This window comes from Hordeum vulgare, chromosome 7H (genome assembly GCF_904849725.1).
Source record: "Hordeum vulgare subsp. vulgare chromosome 7H, MorexV3_pseudomolecules_assembly, whole genome shotgun sequence".
Taxonomy (NCBI): domain Eukaryota; kingdom Viridiplantae; phylum Streptophyta; class Magnoliopsida; order Poales; family Poaceae; genus Hordeum; species Hordeum vulgare.
Window position 1 is genome coordinate 628,859,014 of NC_058524.1, and position 15,790 is coordinate 628,874,803.

At 42.5% G+C, this 15,790-nt stretch overlaps 2 protein-coding genes across 2 annotated transcripts; one reads left to right on the forward strand and one right to left on the reverse strand.

Annotated features, from left to right (window-relative positions):
• Positions 1–8,494: 8,494 nt before the first annotated feature.
• On the forward strand, positions 8,495–9,524 carry LOC123412155. The gene is made up of 2 exons (XM_045105100.1): positions 8,495–9,178; positions 9,304–9,524. The coding sequence occupies exons 1-2, from the start codon at positions 8,563–8,565 to the stop codon at positions 9,327–9,329; spliced, it is 642 nt and encodes a 213-aa protein (XP_044961035.1). The 5' UTR covers positions 8,495–8,562; the 3' UTR covers positions 9,330–9,524.
• A 2,340-nt stretch (positions 9,525–11,864) lies between these two features.
• LOC123409630 lies at positions 11,865–14,510 on the reverse strand. The gene is made up of 3 exons (XM_045102489.1): positions 13,417–14,510; positions 12,131–12,147; positions 11,865–12,050 (listed from the first exon to the last, which is right to left on the reverse strand). Exons 1-3 carry the CDS (start codon positions 14,504–14,506, stop codon positions 11,865–11,867), a joined length of 1,293 nt encoding a protein of 430 aa, XP_044958424.1. The 5' UTR covers positions 14,507–14,510.
• Between the last annotated feature and the right edge of the window lie 1,280 nt (positions 14,511–15,790).

Sequence of the window (15,790 nt, forward strand, 5' to 3'; positions counted from 1 at the left end):
GAAGATCAGGAATAGTTCCACTCTGTTGAAATCACAGGCAAGATGATCGTGCCCTTGACATCGTTTCTAGCTTTGTTATGCTTAGTTGATTCGTTTCCATCGTTATATCTCCGATGCCTACCATATAATATATAGGCCATCAAACATTGCCATGAAACCTCAAACACCTCCCATCCTAGCAACTATTGTTTGGCTAAGTTAGGTTTTTCTCAACCTTTATTATTAGCGTTCTAGTTACAGGTGCCACCTTGTCCATGTGATAACATGGGCATTTGATATCATCCTTATTGAAATACTATTTAATTAATCCACCTATATACTTGGTAAATAGCGGAAGGCCTAGCCTTTTGTCGGGTGATTTGTTCCGCTGTTGCCGCCTTAGTTTCGGCTACCGGTGTTTTATTCCATAACTGAGCGCTCCTAACACGTTTTGGGTTGTTATGGGGACCCCCTTGATAATTCATTTTACTTTAAAGCTTCTCCGGCAAGGCCCAACTTTGGTGCTAAATTGCTAACAACTTAATAAAAAGCATAGGGAATAGCTACCCCAAGGAATTAATCAACAAATCGGGCAGTGCTCCTCATGAGTGTTGGTCCAAATCGGGCGATGTCCGGCGCCCCCTGGTCACCCAGGGTTTCAGCCAACGCGACGTCCTGCCCATCCGGTCGTTCCCTAAGAACGAGATACGCCGCTCCTATCGGGTATGTCGGCATGCCGGGCGGCCTTGCTGGATTAGTTTTACCTTCTACGAGATATCTTGTGCATTTTTATTCCGGTGGGACTTTGGGTTCTTCTCAGAGTGGAGGTTTTCCTCTAAGGAATCCGACGAGATCGCGAGTTTCGTGGTCGAGGATTACTATGCGGCCTATGGTAATTTGTAATGGATTAGTTGAAACACCCCTGCAGGGCTAAATCTTTCAGAAAGTCGTGCCCGCGGTTATGTGGCAATCATGGATATTTTGTTAACATCCGGTTCTAGATAACTTAAAGTAACTTAAATAAAACCTGCCAACTGTGTGCATAACCGTGGTTGTTTCTTTCAGAGCTCCTTCTCTGATCGAGAACAAAGTGGGGTTATGAATGACATAAGTAGGTGTTCAGGATCACTTAGTGATCATTCTTAGATTTCGGTCGTCTTACGTAGACCACCATAACTTATTTCTGTTCTTCTTCGTAAGTTAGCCACCATATATGCTTAGGATGCTGCAAACTCAAACACTTACCCCACCTATTAACTTAGTTAGACTTGATACCAAGGTCATGAGATTGCTGAGTCCTCGTGGCTCACAGTTTACTACAACCACCCACAGGTATAGGTACCCCGGATGCAGATGTTCCCAAGGATACCCAACTGAGGTGGGAGTTCGACGAGGCCAGAGGTAGGGTTTACGTGACGTATCCCGAGGATTAGAGGCACTTGGTCGTGATCGTGGGCCTAGTAAGGCGGGATAGCATGGGTGTTTTTTATCTTTTATCTTGTCCGTAGTCGGACCCTGTTTTTCCCAATTGAATAATGTATGATTGTGTGTCTCCATAATTTAGCTTGTGGCGAGTGTAAGGCAAATCTTATTACTCTTTCATCTTTTATGTATTGTGATGTTATCCTGCTTGCGAAACGCTCAGATGCGCCCCTTTCCTGTTTTGAGGCCTCGCCCCCAAATAAGTAAAGAGCCGCATCTTTGTCGTTACACCTGAAGTTCTATCTCACTAATATAAAGCACCCATATGATTGCAAACTATGTCAGTCCTGACACCACATTGATATGTTTGTTTAGAGTGCAACCCCCAATAAAAGGTACATGTATGATATATGGAATATCATCCTATATCTAAAACTCACAATAAATCTTGGACAATTCCATGAGAAAATACAAGATATGACAATGATATGATGTAGTGATTTTGGCATTTTATTTGATCCCCAAAATGCCATATCAATGACGGAATTCACTAGAATAGTCTTCTCATGGAAGTCATCTAAATAGGCTGTAACGACTGTTTCCACTTATCATTCTCACATCATTAATTTGTCTAAAAGCATTGCAAAATATGCATAGCTTGACAGAATGGTTAACCACACACAAAATCATCAAAATCACATAACTTGATCTATCAAGATGCTATCACTTGTGTTACTCAATTCCTACAGGTTATATGGAGAGCAATATAATAAAGCACATTGCTCGAAACTTACTTATCCTCACGAATTATTGAAAAGTGGGGGAACAATTTGAAAACACTATATTGTGAATTATTCACAATGTCATGATAATGTCAATGGACTTGGTATGACACATCCTCCATATTTGCAAAGTTCAGGGGGAGTAATCTTCTAAACTATAACCTGTTAGCAATCATGAGGTTGCATATATTGTACTCCTTTTTCCGTGATGAGTTTTCCTTAATGGTTCCTCATAAAAGGGTTCTAACGAGACAATATAAAACACAAGTGTCTATATATGCCATATCATTTTCTCCTTATATTATTCCCACCGGGTTTTAAAGGAGTTTTCAATGGCATCTAAGAATGCACTCTTTTCCCCTATGAGTTTTCTCTCAAAGTTTCTCATAATGGTTTTTAATGAGGCAATATCTTCTCAAAGATCATATGATATACATTCTAATTTCCCTATTGGGGTTTTAAAGGAAGTACTCAATACATATTAATTGTTCTCTGAACTCACCAATGAGTTTTCTCCTTCTTCAAAGGGTTTTCTCACATGAGTTAATAAGAGACAATAATCATTATATGTTGCATCATTTTATCCTTATTATTTTTTCCACTGGGTTTAAAGGAGTTTTAGCAACATATGTACACAATTCTCCTCATATTTTTTCCACACGGTTTTTGGAGGAGACTTTCACGATTACTCAAAGAATTTGTCAAGATGATGGATATATCCAAGAAAATGCGTTGTACAAGGGGGAGTGTTAAGAATAGAATAGTAGCTTATTAATTAAGCTAATTAGGATCTATACTTATACTAATTAGGCACTCCCAAGAAATTACCACGTTAATTAGAAAATAGGAGCCGTTTATCTGGTGGGACCGAATTATTACGGTGTAGATTAACCGACACAATCTTTTTTTACTCACCTGATTATTTCACGGTTGGACTCTAAATGGCCTCCAGGATTCTTTTGTTTAAGCTCATTGGCCTCCACGGTTCAAACTAGGGAGATTAACCCATGTAACCTTTTTTTTGCTATAGAATCGCATGGCTCTTTCACGGATGGACTCCGTATGGCCTCCATGATTCTTTATTTAAGGTTTGTGGCCTCAACGATTCAACCTAGAGAAAACATACCCTTTCTCCTGTGGACTCTATATGCCCTCTATGCTCAATCTAGGATACTCGGGAGCACACATCAATGTCTCTCCCGATGGACATCTTCAATTGGCCTCTCTCGACTCACATCATGCCGTGAACCCTAAAGATGTTTGCCCTCATGATCAACATTGCAGCGCCCTCCAGGTCCTCTTGATAAACTTCTAAATTCTATCGGCCATGCTTCACTCTGACGGCTTGGTTTCCAATCTTTGAATTACCCCAGCTTCAATTTCAACCAGTTACAATATTGGCATCTTTTTGCAGGATCAATTCATGTGATTGGCAGATGCAACGGATAAGGTATATCGACATCAACTTAGTGCAGACATGGCAGCTGCGGGACTCCTCACAACAGTCCCGCTCACCCCTCCTCCCGCCAGCAAAGAAGCCCCACCCGCCTCTACATACAGGGATTCCTCTTTGAGCAGTGTACACTTCGGGTATCAGCATGTCAAGATTCTCAAAAGAAAGTGGACCACGATTGCTCAATTATTTTTAGAAAACATTGTGCAGAAGTGATATGGGTATGTGATTGTTTGCTTGCTGTAGTCATGAGTAATTAAGCCACATCCCACCTCCAAAAACAGAGATTCCTCTTTGGGTAGTGCACACTTTGGGCATCAGCACGTCAAGATTCTTAGAAGAAACTGGACCACTATTGCTCAATTCTTTTTGGAAATGTGTGAAGAAGCAATATGGGCATATGATTGTTTCCTTGCTATAGGGATGAGGAAATAGTTCACGTTAGCGAAGACTAAAGGATAGCGTTCGAGCTGAAGATGGGGGAGGATGGCTGGATATCGACTAGATTACGCACGAGGTGCTAAGCATTATAGAAAAGAGTACTTGAAGTTCTGCCGATAGCATCACATCTCATTAAGCTGAGACCAATGAACTATAGCTTATGTTATGTATTTTTATTTCCCCAATGCTGAATTTTTAGTTCCACAATCGTCTTAGCACTAGCTCTTTCCCTGATATCCTTGATATATAGTTATATCTGCTTGATGATTCCACCTAAAAGCCAGGGGATGCTTTTAGTTCGTTGTGGAACTCCTTATTAGGGCTTTGCGGCGTACATAAATTCAGTTTTTATGCCTTAGTCTTTCAAATTCTTTCATTTAGTGGAACTTGCATAAACATTCTGGAATCGGTCACCTTTGGGAGTGCATTCCGCAGGTAAGAAGGAAGCAATGATACACAAGATGTGTAAGTAAACATATTTTAATACCGAAAGGATTGTTGTTGCTTTTCTTATGTTGCTCGCCTGCTCTTAGTTATGTGGGGTTTGTGTAAAAAGTCTATAATGGTGAACTCTGGAATTTTTTGTATTGCCGGCCATCCTTATATCTGTAGACTACTGATTCATTTGGTGCTTCATAGTCCTGTGCAATACATACAATTACGAGATAAGATTACTAATAATTTTATGATTTATGTAAGATGCTCACATAGTAGGTTATTATCTGTTTAGATGAAACAACAAAGGATCCCGTACAATGCTATAGTATTACTTGACATATGAAATTATCTGCATTTGCAGTGGGCCCCAATGGGTCAGCACCACGGTTCTGAATAAAGAGTAGCAAAGGATCTCAGTGCTCTATCCGGGCATGATTTAATAGAAGGTATAGGTCTGTGATGATTCCCGTGAGAAATATCTTCTATTTCATTTCTTTTAATTATTCCACACGCTAAGTATCACACTCTCCATTATTCTTACGGATACAAGACTGTCAACACTAAGATAGTTGGATACTTGGATTGGCAACTTCAATGTGAATCCTAATTTCATATATTTTTTGCTTTTCCATCTCGGATGCAAAATTTGCAAACTGTTCGGCTAATAAAGTCTTGCTATGTGCTAGAGTTAGCAAGTAGTGAACACTCGAGCTACTTTGACCATTTGTTTTCAAAATTATTTGCACGTATATGTTCAGTGTCCTATTGTCTTCAATTCTATTGCAGAGCGTGCCCTTTTATCTCTCATTCCAAGAGGACAATAACAAAATATGCCGAGGATTATGGCATCACATACTTAAGATACTTCACAGTTAGTGCTTTTCCTCCTTGATTCTTCTAAGCCATGGATTTTTTCTTCTCTTTCCATTATACGGGATTATCAATGTCAAAAAGTGAAAATATTATTTACAACATTCAAAGTAGTATAACATTTGAATTTTTTAATGTGGTGAATACATGCCTCTTATTAATAATTCTTTCCAGACTTGGTATTTTGTACATATTCTGCCACTGGACAATCAAGCCGATCTTTGCATGCTACTTAAGAGTTTCATTTGAGATGCTAACTCAATACGCATGGTAGTCCCAAGATATTATGTACTTTGTTAATAGTAGAAATCAATTGTGTGCCTTTTGGATAATATCCCACCGGAACCACTATTTTTTTACAAACAATTATTGATAATCCGAATAAATAAGCATATTACTTGTGCTTCAAAACCTAAGATTTATTATTTCATCCTGGCCCGTGCATAGGAATAAATGATACTAAATGTGTCAAAATGTGATTTATTTAGCTAGCCCGTGCATAGTAGTGTATTCAACCACTTGGCATGCTCCTCAAACGACGCAAAAAAATATGGTTAATGTGAGGCATACATTAAATAGTTTTTTGATTTGAAATTCCTGTCGTTCATATAGTGCAAACAAAAAAAATATAAATAATGTCGGCATGCTATCTTAAGAGATATAGTTTTTGTGCCGATTTAGTTTATAGCCAATCGGACATATCCATAACTTTTTCAAAGAATTTTATTCCCGTATGAATTAGTCCTGACATCTGAAATCCTTTAGGTTCCGATTGTATGTCAGGTCACTATGGCTGTACATAACACATTTCTACTTTCTATGGCATGGGATTCTAAGATAATATTTTGCAACTAGCCTGTGCGAATGCACGGGTTCACGACTAGTTAAGTTAATTCTTAGATAGGTTACTTAGTCCTCAAGCAACCATGCATTGCCTTGACTCTCAATGAAACTATGTAATAGCTTGGCTTTTAAGTAACTCCGTGTTTACTTGACTCGAAATAGGCTTTCGCCCCGCTTTATAAATAAAGCATGCCATACAACATCCTTACAGACAACCACAAGTTTAGAGTCAAACGAGCCTAAAAGAAAATGAAAAGAGAGGCCGGGGCCGCAGCACAAACAAGCCCAGAGAGGAGGGAGAGAACACAACAGCCTCAAAACCCAAAAATCGTGGCCACCACTGAGGTCAGCTAGGAGGCCGGAGTACGGGAGAGCCGACGGGCGGTCGTCAGCAAGGCGTCCAAAGAGAGCTGCAGGAAAGCAAGAAATTTAAAGAACGAGTGAGACGCACGCCGCGGAAACACCCGCTCAATAACCATCTTGTTACGCGTAGTCCACAGAGTCCACGTCAACCCAGCAAAAACAAGCCAGAAAAGCCGGCGCTTACGGCCAGCCTGGGTGGCCCTAACCTGCAGGAATTCTGCAAAGTCGTGAGCCGCCCACTCCGGGCCCAGAGCCTCACGAACGTAATACCAAAGCGCCTGAGCTGCTACGCACGAGAAAAGAATATACGTTCCCGTTTACGGAACATGGCAGAGGGGACAAAGGCCGTTGCCCGGACCATGGCGTTTCAGCACCTCGGTTCCCGACGGCAGACGGTCGTGGAGAAGCTGCCACACAAAGATCTTGATCTTCAGGGGCATCGGTGCCTTCCATAGCAGGGAAAGCCACAGAAGGACCGGACTTCGGCAGAGAGCCTGATATGCCGAGCTAACGGAGAATTCTCCCGAGGGAGAGAGACTCCAGGAGACCGAGTCCGGCTCCGGGGAGAGTGGAAGGGGGACTACTTCCCTTAGGGAGTTCCACTCAAGAACCTCGGCTGGACCGAACGAGCGACAGAACTCAAAGTGCCATCCGTCCGCCAAAGCCACCTCGAAGACAAGGATAGTCGGAGCTGCACAAATAGCGAAAAGACTAGAAAAATACAGGCGGAGAGGGGCACCATCAAGCCATGGGTCCAGCCAGAACTGCGTCCCAGACCCATTGTGCACCGAGAACCGCAAACCCGCCCTGATGTCCTCCTTGATGGCCTGGAGAGATTTCCAGAACCGGGAGCCGACCGAGTGGGAGCAGGCCAAGAGAGGAATACCCTGTAGATATTTGGCCTCGAGGAGCCGCAGCCACAGACCACCATCACCTCGAGTGATCCGCCACACCCAGCGGAGCATAAGGGCGACGTTCATACGACGGGAAGCAAGAATGCCCAGCCCACACCGATCCTTCGGAAGGCAAATATCGGCCCACTTAACCATGTGTTTACTTGACTCTCAAGCAACATATGTACTTCAGTCCGGGTATAAATACCCCATTTCTATCATCAATAAAGACTAACGAATCATCTTCCATTTATCTCTCTTTGTTCTTTACATTTTACTTGAGGGATTTAACCCATCCTGCGCATCAAATTCGGAAAGCAATCAAATCAAATGAGCAACATGTGGGCGCGTGGTTGTACTAGTGGTATAGGTGCGTGTGTAGGAGGCGTATGGATGTGTTTAGACTTGAGTCGCTACAGGGAGGATGGAAACAGTGTAAAATGAAGTGGAGAATCTTACATGCATATAACATATTCATTCCAACAGTGGACGCCGCCAAATCATTTGTTATTAGGGAGGATCTGGATGTTGATCCAAGGGCAGAGTGGGAGGTGGGTAGTGCTACCCTTCTTTTTCTTGTTATACACGAACCACTGCTGCCGAGCGGTTGATTATTCATTTGTTAAGAACGATGCTCTATGCACGACTAGCTAGGCTGTGTCATCCAGTTGACATGGAATTTCATAAAAACATGAGCGATTAGTGGACTGATTCAAAGATGCTGGGGAACTACTTCGGGTGTCTATGAAGCTCGTTGACAATGACAGTCTTGGCTAGCACAATCGTATACAAAATTGCATGGCACATGTGGTTAGCAAACTCAAACTTCACAAACAAAAGAGTACGCAAAGTATACATTTTAGTTTAACTCAAAAACAATTGTTGTAATGTACTAGCTCTAGTATAAAATTGTACTAGGCTTAAGACACTTATTTTGAGATGGAGAGAGTAGTATTTAGCATTTTGGAGATCTATCCACGCAGATGCAGTTCGAATGCAATCCAAAGCAAACACATAAACACAAAGGCACACAGCGTACGTGTTTACCTCCATCCTTGCTTACCAGCAGCAGCAGGAGATGGCGGAGCACCAGGACGCCGTCATTAGCCATTTCTCCCATCCAGGCCACGAGCTCGTGAAGCGCCACCACAGTGGGCCGTTCCGCTGCGATATGTGCTGGGAGGACCTCTCCGGCACTGCATACAGCTGCAGTGCCGGCTGCGACTTCTGCATCCATGAGTCTTGCGCCGGTCACTCGCAGACCTTCTCCTCGCCGGAGCTCCACATGCACCCGCTCGTGCTCGTCCAGACCCGTCGCGACGCAACCGTCTCGTGCGACGTCTGCTGTGGGCGATGCGTCCCTGGCTCCTTCCTCTACCGCTGTCCACCATGCGGGTTCGATATGCACCCGGCCTGCGTGCGGCTGCCCCAAGTCGTGCGCAGCGTGCGGGACCCTACGCACGACCTCACACTGGTCGTCGCCGACGGCCGCTGTGCCGCGTGCGACGCCGGCGCGGGGCACGCATCGTACTACCGCTGCACGGCGTGCAACGTCGACTACCACATCTCGTGTGCAGCCACCACCGGCGACAACAACAGCGCTCAAGCTCAACAAGACCTTGAGGCTCGGATTGTACGCTCAAGGATTCAAGAGCAGACTAGGAACGCCATCTTGGACCTGTGGAGCCCTTCCTGTAAGTTCCCTTTGCATGCCCCCCTAGACTTGTCGATAACGTTGTTTTACTTCAGAAATTTCAGCATATATATTTCCTTCTGGAAGCATGTTCATAATGTCTAACTTTTTCCAATAACCGTGCAGATACGGTACGGAGGGAGTACTTCTAGATGTGATACTACTGACACATCTTCTTGGCAAGCTTACATGAATAAAGTGCTTCAACATTTCGTCACCAAATTGTGTGTGTTTATGTTCACCATTTCACATGTGTGTTTGTTTTCACTCTCAAATCACATGTTTTTAATACTGTATGCAGTGTGCATCTTCCTCTTTTTTTGAGGGACACAAATTTGTTTCATTTGTGCATGATATGAAATAAAAATTAGAGCAATTACTTCTCTTCGAATTGGTTGGATCGTAGTGGTTAAAACCCGTTTGTATAAGACATTGCTGCACGAGTGCCATGCCATCTATAGCCAAGATTATAGCTGACAAGTGATATAGGATATATATATATAGACAACTTTTTAGTCTTGGTTGGTGTCCAAAATCAGGATTGAAGACAAACATTTAGTTCCGATTGGAGACGACAACCGGGACTAAAGGATGTCGCTCCTGCCGCAACCCCTTTACTCTCGTTTGGTATCACCAACCAAGACTAAAGATCCCACACCAACCGGAACAAAAGATGGCCGTCCCCACCCTCCGCTCCTAGCGGTTTGAACCGGGGCTAATGCTCAAATTAGTCCTGGTTCATAACGCGACCGGCACTATTGCTTTGATCGGGTCAGAACGAAATCCGTGTTTTCTACTATTGTTACCTTCGTGGAGAGTTGCCTGTCTTAGGTAGGGCTGGCCGTGAGACGACTGTGGATGGGTCGAGATCCTGTTAATTAAATGTAAGGGAGCCTGCAGGTCTGAACGTGATACAGACATTGTTAATTGACAGCAACTTGGCTTTACCTAATTAGGTAGCTGTATTTGGCCTCAGCTGTGGATGATTCCTCAGTTACCCTTGTCTGACCAACGCCCAAACTTGGACGTAATTATTCTGGAACACGAGGTATCGATGCGTTCCAATCAGTCCCCATTTATGAACATGACGCTAGTGGCAAATCGATGCTTGTGTTAGAATTAGGGATTTCTTTTTTGAGAAATTAGAATTAGGTATTTTACCTCGGCACAGCTGAGACGGAATTGAACACAAAAATAGCGGGTGAAACTCACGCTAGCTGTTAATTGAACACAAAAATTAGAGAGACTAGTCGTCAACCCGTGCATCTGCACGGTCTAGCCTTTTATATATATATATATATATATATTAGTTAAAGTGCAATTAACATCCATTGCATGCAATATCTGCTATAAGTGAAATTTAAAATAATAGTTATGATACAAATTAAAATTTCAACTATCAACATGCAACAATGCATATCCGTTACCATGATGCAAAAAGGCAGTATCATTTTCAATAAAATTCATTATCGTACAATTTACATATTTGTATGGTTTAATAATTATGTTAATACAATATTTTATTGCCTTGTTATATTTTTAGGGAGTGTTGGTATGTCTTTACTCATACTGTATATCAATGAAAAAAAAGAAATTACGCATCATCATGAAAATATTCACCAATTCTTAATTTGTATATCTAATAGTTGAGTGTCATCAAACTATAAATTATTAGATAGTACTTGCCTTACTCTAGAAATGCTGAATATATTTTCCAATTCAAAAATTTATTTCCGCCTGCCTTTAAAAAAGTGCTTAAAATATCGTGTGTTTGCCAATTCATGGTATATATAAAACCCAGCGATATAAATATATCATGATAACATTTGAGCTTGGTTAAAAATAACAAAGGAAGTACATGTTATTTTCTTTTGAAAAAAAACGTATATGTAGGTGTGTACTCCCAAACTTAATACTTTATAAGAAAATAGAATGGATGTACAATTGATGCATGCCTTTTATCTACTGTTTGGTATTTTAGCTCCACACATAACTACTTTTGTTTGTCTCACATGCAAATAAAATATTTTTAGTCAAATGCTACATATATGTAGTGGACATTTACATCGATGGATAATTCTGAATTCTTTCAAATTTATTAATTAGTCATAATTCCACACCTAAGCAAATGAATGTCTTGCACAATATACTTCTTATGAAGAAAGACAAATAAAACCAACAAAAATTCTGTTGTAAACTTTCTGACATACCAGCGGTCTGAAATTTATCACTCGTCAAAACAGAAGTATTCAAGTGTCCATAAGCTCAAATATTGATCTTGAAGCTGTAGCGTATGAAGATATATTTATTCTCTATATGTTTCGTATATTTTCAATTGGAAGATAACACACACAGTTGGCGTGTATGTATGCAGATGTAGCAATTGTCCAACTACATAGAATATATCATCTGAATAATAATTGGGAACTTAGAATCCCAAGACATGTTCCAGTTTTAGTCCGACATAATTTTTTCTCATCAAGCAATCAACCATAACAAATATCTTGTAGAGAAACTTAAAATAAATACAAACATCTAATGGGAAATATTACCATCTTTCAGAAGATAGCGAACCAACACACCATTAATACAGGAATACATAGCCATGATGCTTGTATGCTATAGATGACCCGTTTCATACACAAACAGCAAGTTAGATCCAACAGTACATCTATTGAGGGGGGGGGTCAGTACCTGTGGTGTGATTTGCCAATCACATCAATAGGCATGGATGATGACATGGCTGGTCTAAATGTTGCTGCTGTTGCTATTGTTTTGGCGAAGTATTGCTTCTCTCCGGCAGCTAGATATGCTCCTGCATGCTGCAGCAGGTATTTGCGCAATGGTAACATCTCAGTATCCATCGGAAAAAGCTGGATAAGATCATCATGTTTAACAACAGTACTTATATAGAGAGAAGGTGAAGGACTGGAGTTGCTGAGTTATGACTCACAACGAACAAACGCCAGGCTGTCATGCACAACGCACAGACAACCAAGCTTAATCCCAAACCAGGTTAATCTATTCCCTCTATAGATACACCCGTGCGTACGTATATACAGCCGCAGACACAGGTAGCAGAGATTTCTTCCGGCAGCTATCTCACGCATGAGAGGCACGATCGATAGCAATAGGGTTTCTTGATCTTATTTATTGCTTGCAGCTTCGGCTTGCTAACAGCCACGAATCCTTCCGACAGTATCAGGCATGGAGCTCAACTCGAATATACACATGGACAACGTCCTGATTCAGCATGCACTTGATTAAGGTTTGCGGCCGGAAACGCAAAACACGCCGGATGGGAACATGATTTGGTTAACTCAAGTAGATTAGAGGATGGAAGAGAGATCAGATCGAGGAGGATGTGTTTGACGCAGCTGTAGAGGCTTGTGCATGACGGCCCCTACATGACGTGTGAAGAGAGAGGTTTGGGAAAGATCTCTAGTTTGACATCGTTCACAACTTTAGGGGTAGATTACGGTTGAAAGGAGTCATGTTGATTGTTCATTTTAGAATCCAACAGTAAATCTACACCGTTATAACTTGGTCCCACCAAATTAATGGTCCATAAATTCTAATCAATAGGTGAATTTTGTTGGAAGTATCTACACCGTTATAACTCGGTCCCATCAGACTAACGGTCCATAAATTTTAATTAACGTGAGAATTTCTTGAGAGTGCCTAATTAGTATAAGTATAGATAGATTGGTTTAGGGTTTAGAATATGATTTGGGTGGGTGTGCAACCACGCCGTCGCTCAGGTTACCAACAATGATGTATATAAGTAAAGAAATTTATTAAATAGTAATTGGAACATTACATGACATTTGAGAGCTTGCATGGTAATGGACATGGACAGTAGTAACTAGTAAGGATGGAGATGGACTATAACCAGCTACTGACGCACTCGTGTGTAGTAGCTATATCGTATATGCACCTCTTGAATCACCAAGGACAAACACCTCGGGATATAAAGAGTGACGATAGGAGTGATAAAAAATAGAAAGGGGTATATACCCAAGATAAAAAAGGTTGTTAGTTGAACGCGCAAGTTTCTGGATGTACCGGTGATCACGGAACAGCCAACGGCAATGGTGAGGGTGATTGCCATAGCTCTCATTTGACGGAGGACTGTAGACGTGATCTTTTTCATGGTCAGAAGCGATACCAGCACCATGAGTGCCAAGGCCATAATAATCGTGTTGGAAGTCAAGTATAGACACGGTCCTAACAAATAACCTTCACGGGGGGACGTGACATTGACCGCAGTTGCTGCAGAAGATGGAGCAGGAGCAGGAGCAGCAGAAGATTCCTTCCATTTCCAAGCATTTTTACTTAAAATGTCACATCTGTGAAAGGACATCCCGTCTGGCGGATGCAGCAATGCCTGGAATGCTATGCCAACAAAGAGCGCGGCGACCGTCATGAGCCAACCACGCATCTTGTCCACAAACTCTTTTTCAGCATCTGCTCTTGGATCGGCAAGTGCCAAATCACAAACGCTAGCAGCTTCCCTTGCTTTCAACGCTGCAGCATCGGCAAGGGGCACAGCGAGGTCGGCGGCAGCGTCGGCATCATCGTCGCCAGCTGCGGGTGCATCGATACGCGCTGCAACACAACGGTCAGCAGCTGCTCGAGCTGTCGCTGCCGTCGCCATTGCTCCGTAAGCACCTGTTGCCTCACAGCGGGAAGCAATCTTTCGAGCTATCGAAGCCGCTAATACAGCACGGCGACTTGCCGCGGCACAGCGAACCGAGCCTTCTCGAACAGCCAACGCTTCTGCGACTGCATCTTTACGTGCTTCCTTATGGGAGTCAGCAGATTCTCTGTATGCCTTGCGACGGCGCCATGTAGCAGCCTCTTGAGCTACCAATAATGCCGTTGCCGCATCGTCACGTGACACAACACAGCGGGCAGCAGCTTCTCCAGCCGCCAATGTTAGTCTTTCTGCATCGCCACATGCCGCGACACAGATGTCAGCAAAGGCATTTGCTGCTTGGGATGCTGCAGCAGCACCATCCTCATCACATCGAGCGGCAGCTACACGAGCGGCTTCAGCTGCCCGAGTTGCGGCTGCACGATGGTGTTCACCAGCTTCTGCAGCTGCTGATTCACAGCAGGTAGCAGCCTCTAGAGCTGCCAAAGATGCAGCGTCACATCGGACACAAGCATCTAGAGCTGCCAATGCTGCTGCATCATCATTGCCAGCATCAGCAACTAGTCTTCTAGCATGGACATGGAGAAGCGTTGCATCACATCTGGTAACAGCATGAGCTGCTGCTGATGTGGCCTTTACTACCTTGCTTGCAAGGGCAGTGCACAAATCCATTGATGCTGCTACCTCTCTCTACCTCTCTATCTCTATATCAACTGGTGAGTTCTAGAGATCTACCTTTTATTGGAGGGACAATTGTGAGTTCTGGATCTTCATTCATGGACACTATGCTACGTTTATATAAACAACCAAACCCTTCCTTGAATCCCGAGCTTGACGCACCCACCAACCCACCCACCCACCGAAAGTGCTCCCCCATGGTGGTCAAGAAGAATAAATCCAGCCTAGCAACTCAAGAATCTAATGTGGATCAGTGCCACACAGATGGACATGGTTCCATGAAATCAAAGAAAAAAATATTACACCTCCAGCACTACTAGGTCAGAGGGCGCGGGCTTCACCAACTCTCAAGAGACGATGGCGTATAGTGTGTACAAAGGAAACATATTATATCACAATTATACTTCGGGTACCACAAACGCTTTGTAATCTATATGCAAGAGGACTGAAGGAAAAGACAACATGTCCATGTGGAGCGCACGCTGCACGCTGCAGACTTTACTTTGCTTCAAGAACTCTATGCATAATAAATATGTTTTCAGTCCTGCATAATTACTGCTTGAGCTTTTTTCCAGAAGTAATGCTACATCTACGTAAATGTTTACGTACGTTTACGCGATAGTCTGGTTTGACAATCATTGATTAAATTAAAAGAAGGATTTAGTAGGTCTAGCATTTTCGTTTTTACAGTACCCTATACTGCCAGCGAGGAGGTACCCTATACCTTCCTAATCTCATATGGGTAATATAGACATTTTTGGGTTTCCATGGTAAAAAAGTGTTCGTTCTTAGATAGCTGATGGGCTAAGAGCAGCTACAACTGCGCGATTCAAACCGACGTCTGCTTCGTACGTATTTTGTTCATTTGGATCGATTCGACGAATATCTGTGTCCGCTTTTGTCATTGGATTGGCGCTTGCACCAAACACGGTCATGACTCATTTTTAGGACGCGCGAAAAGAAAGTCATAACTTTTATTTTGAAAATATAAAACCATTAATTAAACATTAATGTCGACCTAAAAGGCCGACGATAGTCCCACAAGTCCACATTACATTAAACAACAAATTTAATAAACTAAAAACGAAGAGGCTTGCTTCCTAGGTGTCCTCCTCGTCGTCATCATCGGGGAAATGTGATTTGTCCGTATTTTGTTTGTTTAGATTGATCCGGCGGACATCCGTGTCCATTTTTTCAATTGGATCGACGCTTGCGTCCAACGTAGTCATGATCCATTTTTAGGCCACTCGGAAAAAAAATCATCATAAATATTTGAAA

Coding starts and splice junctions, on each gene's coding strand:
- LOC123412155 (XM_045105100.1), top strand. CDS start 8,563: ATGGCGGAGCACCAGGACGCCGTCATTAGCCATTTCTCCCATCCAGGC. Junction 9,179..9,303: donor GGACCTGTGGAGCCCTTCCT/GTAAGTTCCCTT, acceptor ATAACCGTGCAG/ATACGGTACGGAGGGAGTAC.
- LOC123409630 (XM_045102489.1), bottom strand. CDS start 14,506: ATGGATTTGTGCACTGCCCTTGCAAGCAAGGTAGTAAAGGCCACATCA.